We start from the raw sequence: 9,376 nt of genomic DNA, 5'->3' as shown, positions 1-9,376 counted from the left end.
GAATTAAAATATATAATATATTGTTTTCAGTCGGATTTATAAAAAAAAATCGGATTTATCTTTAAAATTTCAGATTTATCTATAAGAAAAATCGGATTTATCTTAAAAATATTAAAAAAAATTCTTTCAAATTTGAGACAGGTTCTAGTCGATTTCAACATATCAGAGAAAGACTTTAAACATTCAAGAACAAGTTTCTAATGCAAGCAAACAATCAGATTAAGTTGATGCAGCAGTCGGATATGTAAAAAAAATTAGTGTAATTGTCAACCTAAAAGGTTCTAGCAATTAACTCACATCAGGAAGATTAAAAAAAATCAAACAAGCTTAAACAGGGTGAAACAAGACGAGATTTAAGCTTTGAAAATAGATTAGGGTTTTAGATTTTATTCTACAAAGACATACGGCTATTCAAATCCTTTGTTATTAAAAAAATTTAGTTTTTATTGGTTTTGCTATTCTATTCAAATCTATGGTTATTGAGAACTAAATTCTTTATATTTTAACTCATAAGCTAGACTTTGAAAATTGTATGTCTACTCATAAGAATAAGATTTCTGAAATCTGTGTACTAATAAAAACATTCCCACACTTTATGATATATTTTTCTTGTTTGACATGTGATTTACAGAAGATCTCTTTGTCGGTAAGTTTCATAGTTGGTGTGTTCTAACATAGTTTTTCGTTTGTATGAGTGGTGTCTCAAAAAAAATATCAATGAAAACAAGACTGTTAAAAATATGTCATGTAGTATGAAGATAAAAATGATTATTTTCACAACATAACTAAAAACAAACCATGCATAACACAAATAACCAATACCATAAAATGTCATTTGTCTATGTAAACACACCAAACGATAATATAATAGTGTCTCATCGAAATTCATTGTTAGAAAATTTCTACAACTTTTTTTATACTTTAGAAGCAAATACTTTTTGAAAAACTATATTGTGCAAATTCTTAATAATCAATAATAATCTATAGAAATCAATACAAAATATTTGATAGAAATTAGGAAACATTTGTGAAATCTACTAAACTTTTAAAAATTTGTCAAATTCTAAAATCACTCAACTCTTTCCAAATTCTGGTTCCAATAACCCCCTTAGTGTTTTTTTGTCGGCAAATTAGTTATGGGGGTTTATGCAAGTCATTACCAAGAAGGGATCTAACCCATTTTCAGACTATCGGTACGAGTCTAAACCGAATTCTTTGAAGACTTGAGTCATTTTTTACTTTTAAAAATTATTTTCGCTGTTACCCAAACAAAAAAAAAAAATTATTTATTTTCGCTTTTTACTTCATTTTAAGACAAAACAAATAAATAGATTGAGATAGATGAAAACTAAGGTTCAAGTATACATATCAGTTCCCTACTTGTCCGACTCTAAGCTCCATATTCATGGTAATGACTTGCATAAACCCTAGACGTTTAACTCAATACACTTGAGAGAGATATCTTAAATGTTATCTAAAGTTCATATTCATCTTGTGCTATGTATTTGTGTGACTAACACGATTTACTTTCTTGCTCTGGGATTGAACTTGCAATCTACTTTGCACAAAACTCAGTGATCCTCAATAAACTTTCTCTGCCTTGGAGAGGTTCCTTTTGCTAGAAACAAATCTCTTTACTCTAAGGGGTCCCCTACAATCTACCATGTGTCAAACCATAGTTTCTTGACAGTTTGGATTTTGATTTTGTTAGATTCTGCCATCGTGTCTTTTGTGAGCTATTGAACAATGTCCGAGGTTTCCAAACAATTTCTAAGGTCAAAGATGATTGTGATTTTACACCTTTTTTTTACTTTCCAAGTAGAGAACTGAAGATACAGAGACGAGACAGTGATGATTGTGATTTTACACCTTTGTAGACTAGTTTTGAGTGAAACAAGTATCAGATTCACAAGTGATTTGCACAATTGATCCAGAAAAGTACACATCTGTATGTCGTCGACCACGGCCACTTCATATAAAGTACATATTTATTTCAAGAGGGGAACATGTTTCTTCCATTGACATACATACATGTGTTCAAAGACTGAGAACCGATAGTGACTTTGCTATTCTCATATTGAACGAGGAAAATAACAGAGACATTAAAGAGAGGGAGAGATCAAATGTTTGTCAACTCTTCTCTTCCAATGAGATCTGTAACTCCAAATCGTCACTTCCTCTCTTGATCGCAAGTTTCACCTTATCACCCACACTATACTCATCCAATACCTTCATCAACTCAGCTTTGCTTTTCACCTGACCAATCACACAATCAGAATCTCAGCTCTGAGAAAAAACAAGAAGAGGTTCTTCCTTTCTTCAAGAACAAACAAACTGAAGCTTACGGGTTTATCATCAACTGCAACAATGATATCTCCAAGTACTATATTACCAGCAAAACCTCGGGATGTTGGACGCAACCCTGTTTTTGCAGCTAGACTATCTCCAGGTACCTGCATTCACACTCATCAAATGTCAGAAAGAAAATAAAGACTACGTTTCTAGGTTTTAGAGTATGCATTATTTACATACCTGAAGTACAAGAGCTCCATTACGAACATTTAGTTGATTAGCTACTTGATCTGGAGCCAACTCTATGTTAATACCAGCTCGAAGGACCTGTAACTTTTGATTTTTAGTAACAACATCAAGAAAAGAAACTAAACAATCGATTTTATGTGTGCTTTACTTTGCTGAATTGGATTAGTTGAGGAACAATCTTCAATACAGTTGATGACGGTATTGCAAATCCCACACCAGCAGATGTTCCTGTTTGTGTGTATATGGCTGTGTTGATCCCTATTAAGTTCCCCTTTGAATCCAGCAGAGGACCTCCACTGCAATATACAATGCAGACAGATCCATTAATAAACACACACACACACACAAGAAATGATTTTAGAAGAAAACACCCTTCTATACCTGTTTCCCGGGTTAATAGCTGCATCGGTTTGAATCCCACAACCAATGGTAACACCGGTTTGGCTAAAAATGTCGCGGTTAAGACCGCTGATGACACCAACTGTAAGGGTGTGGTCAAAACCAAACGGGTTCCCAATTGCTAAACACTGCTGCCCAACTTTAAGAGAATTTGATTGTCCAACTCTGATCGGTTTCAGGAGTGTTTCAGGCGCTTCTACTTTCAAGACGGCAAGATCCTTAGCACGATCAGCGCCAACAAGTTTCCCTTCGAAATTCTTCTGTACCCTTCAAGATTTGCACAACATATGAGCACACGTGAGACACAACAAGAGAGACGGATAAAATGCTGAAATCGTTCAAAACCTCACCCGTCAGATGTAAGAATATTGACACGACCAACTACATCACCAGGGATTGGGTTTCTTGAAAGAGCATTGCCAATAACTGTTCAGCAGAAGATACATATCATCTTTTCTTCTACAATCAGTTAAGCACTTTTCATTAAGGTCATCTCACCGTGATAATTTGTCACAATGTATCCCTGTTCATCCCAAACTACTCCAGAGCCATTTCCTTCAGGTATCTACCATTGAGTTTGAGAGAAACTGTATGTCAAATAATTGACAAATAACATGAACAAGAGATAGTTTGTTTTTTATGGTAGTGAGACAACAGTACCTCAACCACACCCGTCATTTTGAGCTGAGGGCGTAATGTCACATCAAATATGTTGACAACGGAGTAAGTATTCTTCTCAAACAGTTGAACAATTCTCCCCTGTAACAAACAGAGGAAAGATTATATGAACTCTTAGTGTGACCATCAGAAACCTGAAACTTTGATATCCTCGCCAAAGAAACTGACCTCGGTAGGGAAGAGAGGTCCAGCTGGGAAAACAACAGGTGGACTTACATCTTCAACTGTCGCAACAGATGGATCGCCAAGTGCTAGTGCTGCAGTTTCATCAAAGGCGTTAACTCAACAACCAACTACATCACTAGGACTAAAAGTGTTGTGTAAAGGCTACAACAGTTGACGATTGATACATGTTCTACTAGACCAATAAATAGCATTAGAAATATGATTTGATACCGTAGTTTCTGTATTAAGATTCTGAAATTTAACACTCTTTATTTCAAAATGATTTCTAATGTGGGATTTAGATCATCAGTGGCTAAGAAGTACAATGCTCTGAGTGTGACAATTAAGGTTACTATACAGACTTTGCCTCATCAATGTGTTGAAAACAAAGCTAAAGAAGATGACAAAATAGGTGCAGACCTGATAAGTACCTTGAAGGATTACAGCACAGATTCATGAATACACTTGTCAACCAGATTCGCCTTGGGACACTTTTCATGGCTAACTCCTGCAAACTCGACTTCCTATCTCGACCAATCCTATCCAAAAAAAAAAAAAATACAAGAAGCTAAATGAATATCAGGAAACAAATTTCGCAAACAGAAAGAAAACACAACTAATGAACTAATGTTCCAAATCTCAAACTGAGCATTTTCTCAGTTTGCTTTTAAATTGAAAACTTTATCATTTGTTAAAAAAAAGCTTTGTTTTAAGGTCATGTAAGTGAAACTGAGAATGGCGTTACATGTCTTATTCAATGTTTATGAATTGTTTCTAACAATGGTACTGAAAAACCTTTAAGCAACCCAATTCAAAAGTGCAAGAATTTCAGTAAAATTGGCTGTGAAAGAAGCTAATGCTTTAAGGAACATAAAGTTTCACAATCTTTCAAGGAACACAAATCAAAAAAGAAACATCTTTTTAAGCGGAAAATTGCAGAAATTCAGCGAAAAGGGCTGATTACTTCAGTGAAGAAGCTGGTCGGTGTGAAACGTGGTCGCCTTGGGAGATCCTGGAGCATGCGGAGGAGAGAAGCTGTCGTCGACCCACGAAATCATTATCGGAGGGAGTGAACGGATCAGGTCGCAAAGAGCAGGACGCAATCACCTGCATCTTTCTGCGACTAACTCACACCAATCGATCTCACAAAGCCTTGGATTTGGATGATACAATCTCTGATTTTTTTTGTAGGAGTCAGCCGAAATACCGTAAGTACCCCCCTTATTTTTTCACTTATTTTTGTGAAATGATTTTATCATAGTTTTCTTTTTCTCAATCGATTTTTTTTGGGAAAAATGTTAAAAAAAAAAACCCCAACTTTTTGAATTGGACCATTATAACCCCAGCTTTCAAAATAACCACAAAAATTACGCATTTATTATTGACTATCTAAAAAATACCTAACTTTTCGTTGAATGGATCAATTTAAACCCGACGTTTATTACACTAACAGAACGTTTAAATCCAGTTAATTCTCGTCGTTAACCAAAACGATGTCGTGTTCTGTCAATTAAAAAAATACACATCCCTCATTGTTTCCCAAATCGATTTGGGGGTTTTCTCCACAACGAGCCCTAAATCACGAACCACCACCAAAAATCTCGAGTCTTCGACGAACCAGATCGTAGAGAGAAGAGATGGGTAATGAAAAGAACAAGAAGTCTCGACAAGGGAAACTCGGTGGTGCAAGCTCTGTAGTGTCTATGTCAGCGGCGTCAGGACAATCTTGTGGCGAGCTTCTCAGAGAATCATCCAAAGCCGCTGGGGCCAAAAGTGGATTAAAAAGAAAAAGTGGAGTCAACGATGTAGGTAGGAAGAAAAAGAGCAAAACAGATGAAGCCCCAGATAACGAAGAAGTCCCTGATGATGAAGCAGACGATCATGGTGGTATCGAGGAAGAAGGTGGTCGCGATTTGACTGTCTTCTTCGGAGAAGAAGCGAGGAATGATGATTGTGAGAATGATGAAAAAAATTCGGAACCTCTTTCATCAGATGATGAAAATGAAGAACAATCAATTCCCAGTTTAGCCTACAGAGAAGATGTGGATCCAGAGGCATTGCTTGGACTGGGAAACATTTTCTCCACTGCTGAAGAATTCAAGCATACCCTTCACAAGTATACATTAAAAACCCGGCGTAACATCAAGCTTTATCGGTCCACTTCTTTGAAGTTAGGTGCGAAATGTGCTGATGAAGATAACTCGTGTCCCTGGAGAGTGTATTGTTCTTATGAGAAGAGCAAACAGAAGCTGATGATCAAATGTTATGTGAGTGAGCACGAGTGTGAGATAACAGGACACTCAAAGTTTTTGAAGTGTTCTACTATAGCAATGTTGTTCGCTGAGAGGCTGAGACTGAATCCGAAAATCACCAAGCATCAAATTGCTACTGAGATCCAGAGAGAGTATAGGATGTTTGTGAGTGTGGAAGCTTGTGGGAATGCGAAGACAAAGGTTATGAAAGAAAGAAAAGTAAGCCACGAAGAACTTTCAACAAGATCTGGGATTATCAAGCAGAGATTTTTCGAACTAACCCTAGCACTACAAAGGAAATTGAAACTATCCCTGGGCCGATAGTAGGAAGTAAACAAAGATTTTTCCGGCTACATGTTTGCTTTCATGCGCAGAAGGAGACTTGGAAGACTACTTGTAGACCAATAATAGGTTTAGATGGAGCATTTCTAAAGTGGGACATAAAGGGTCATCTCTTGGCTGCTGTAGGGCGTGATGGAGACAATCGAATTGTTCCTATTGCATGGGCAGTAGTAGAAGTGGAGAATGACATGAATTGGGACTGGTTTGTGAGACACCTCACAAATAACTTGGGCTTAGGAGATGGCAAAGGTTATGCTATATTGTCTGACAAACAGAAGGTAAGTGTCTGATCTTGATTTTTTAAAGCATTTTATGGTTTGTTAATTGTATTTAACTGTCTCATGCTTGTAATTGACAGGGTTTAGTGAAAGCAGTCCACAACATTCTTCCAGAGGTTGAGCATAGACAGTGTTGCAGACACGTTTTCGATAATTGGAAGAAAGGCAGCCATGACATGACGCTACAAAGACTCTTCTGGCGAATAGCAAGGAGTTATACAGCTGGAGAGAAAAGCTGAAAGAGTACAATCCAGACGCCTATGCTACTCTTCAAGTCACCAAACCAGAAACCTGGTCCATAGCTTATTTCAAATTAGGACCTTGTCCAACGATAATCTGAATAACCTAAGCGAGTCCTTCAATAGAACCATCCGTGAAGCAAGAAGAAAGCCATTATTGGAGATGTTAGAGGACATAAGGAGACAATGTATGGTTAGAAATGTGAAAAGGGTTGTAATAGCTAATAGGGCTAAAACAAAGTTCACAAAGAGGACGCATCTTCGGATGGCTAAAGTGGAGTCGAAGTCTAAGGATTGACTGGAATTCCATGCACTCATGGCGCCTATGTGATCCTTAAAGAAAGTAAAAAACTTTCTGACTTTGTAGTTCCTTGTTACACCATAGCTATGTGGCGTCAAACCTATAGCATGGGGGTAAGGCCTGTCCAAGGGAAGAAGTTATGGTCTGATACGGGTAGATTAGGTGTCCTCCCACCACCTTGGAGGAAAGGAAACCCGAGAAGACCAAAAAACCATGATAGGTTGAAGAGTAAGGGTGAGACAGAGTCTAAGAAGAAGGGTCTGACAGTCTCTGAAACTGATAGTACAAAGCTAACTCGTGCTGATCGAGTTATTACATGTTCTAATTGCAAGCAAGATGGTCATAACAGGACGACATGTAAGAATGACTTTGTTGAAAGCCAACCCAAGAAACCACGAGGTCGCCCTATGAAAAATCAAGTAAGTTTAAAGATGTTTATGATTAGTTTATATTCTTGTTAGGCTCACTTGAACATTTTTTTCATTGTAGGTTCAGTCTCATGCATCATCATCACAACCAAGCCAGGGACAGTCTCATGCATCATCATCACAACCAACCCAGCCACAAGTGTCAACACAGCCACAAGGATCAACACAGCCACGAGGGTCAACACGGCCACATGGGTCAGAGAGATGGGAACAAGCCACACATGCACCACCAAGCTCAGATGCGTCAGGATGGGGACGATGGTTTTCGTGATTTCGAAGTTGGAAGGGACAAGGGTCGGAGAGATAGTATTTTTGGATTGGCAAATGTGTCTGTGTTTCAGTATTTTCGGATCTATTTTGAAGTTTTAGTGCTTTGACACTTATATTATGTTTCAAGGTTTGTATGAATGGTTCTACTGCTTCAAAAGTTTTAGTGCTTTGACACTTGTGTTTTAATTTTTGTAAGATTAATGGTTCTAGTGTTTGTAAGATAAATGGTGACCAAACAACAACAACTTAGTTCTTCACTTCAAAACAAACACAACAACTTAGTTCTTTACATCAAACAACAACTTATTTCTCCACCTTAAAACAAACACAACAACTTCAACTAAAAACAGACACCAACAACTTAGTTCTTCAAACTAACTACGACACCAATGCTGATCAAGCTTATGATCACAAACACAATCTTCATCTTCACTTCACATCTCTTCATCTCTTTTTTAGTTCTCACAACCTCTTCTATCAACTCAGTTATCACGCCCTTTAAATCTTCAACATTTGATTTTTCTTTAGTTACTTCGGCTTCAAATCGTGCAATCTTTGGCAAGGCATCTTCAACCTCTTCAAGAACGGCTTCCTCAACCCATTTAAACAGGTGGTTCTATGCAAAAACCATAAGATTTTAGGCCAGTCAATTCATGTTCAAATTTAATAAAAATTCAGCAACTACAAAATATAATCCTTTTTTTTTTTGGTCATCTACTTTACAGACTCATATAGACTCTGTGAACCAAACTGGGAGATCTTGATCCATGTGAACTACAAAATACGTTTATTTCCTAGCGCTACGGACTAAGCTATCCGCCTGCTTGTTCTGCGTTCTTGGGACATAGATAATCTCTGCACAGGAAAAAAGTCTCCTTCAAGCTGTTTATATCCTCCAAATAACTTGCAAATGCTGGCCAATCCTCTGGTGTTGAAACCATCTTCACCAATTGAGAACAATCCGTTGCAAACGTAACCTGAAATTGTCGTAAGTTTTTCATACATTCCATTGCCCATAACAAAGCTTCCATTTCTGCATGAAGTGGAGAAAGGGACGCCCGGACATTCCTTGCACCCATCAAACCCGCAAATCCCTCTAGAGTACTATACCATCCTTGTCCTGAGAAAATATCATTGTCTTTCCAGGAACCATCCGTAAAACACCATCTTCCTGAGATTGACGGAAGAACCATTGCACCAACCTGTTGAACTCTCTTTTCATCAGTCAGAATTTGCGACTCAGCCCAAAGCTTTGATTCCGTGTCAGCCAGTTTAAGGGTATCTAGCGGATTTACATCCATATTACTAAAGACTTTATTATTTCTTCCCTTCCAAATATACCATAGTATCCATGTAAACTGATGATCCTCCATCTGTGGAAGCACTCTCCAAAAAAGATGATCCATGTTCACAAAGAGGGAACTTGTCGGAAACATATTTAGATTTGTTGGAATCTTTGAAAGAGCCCATGTCTGAAGTGCAG

At 37.5% G+C, this 9,376-nt stretch overlaps 1 protein-coding gene across 1 annotated transcript; it reads right to left on the bottom strand.

Annotated features, from left to right (window-relative positions):
* Positions 1 to 1,970: 1,970 nt before the first annotated feature.
* LOC106336631 (protease Do-like 8, chloroplastic) lies at positions 1,971 to 4,968 on the bottom strand. The gene is made up of 11 exons (XM_013775520.1): positions 4,748 to 4,968; positions 4,204 to 4,322; positions 3,787 to 3,875; positions 3,601 to 3,699; positions 3,439 to 3,505; positions 3,291 to 3,366; positions 2,923 to 3,207; positions 2,690 to 2,837; positions 2,533 to 2,619; positions 2,346 to 2,453; positions 1,971 to 2,256 (listed from the first exon to the last, which is right to left on the bottom strand). Exons 1-11 carry the CDS (start codon positions 4,894 to 4,896, stop codon positions 2,131 to 2,133), a joined length of 1,353 nt encoding a protein of 450 aa, XP_013630974.1. The 5' UTR covers positions 4,897 to 4,968; the 3' UTR covers positions 1,971 to 2,130.
* Between the last annotated feature and the right edge of the window lie 4,408 nt (positions 4,969 to 9,376).

The sequence above is a fragment of the Brassica oleracea genome, chromosome C4, assembly GCF_000695525.1.
Source record: "Brassica oleracea var. oleracea cultivar TO1000 chromosome C4, BOL, whole genome shotgun sequence".
NCBI classification, from domain to species: domain Eukaryota; kingdom Viridiplantae; phylum Streptophyta; class Magnoliopsida; order Brassicales; family Brassicaceae; genus Brassica; species Brassica oleracea.
The sequence above is the reverse complement of the archived record's forward strand: the minus strand, read 5'-3'. Positions and strand labels throughout refer to the sequence as shown.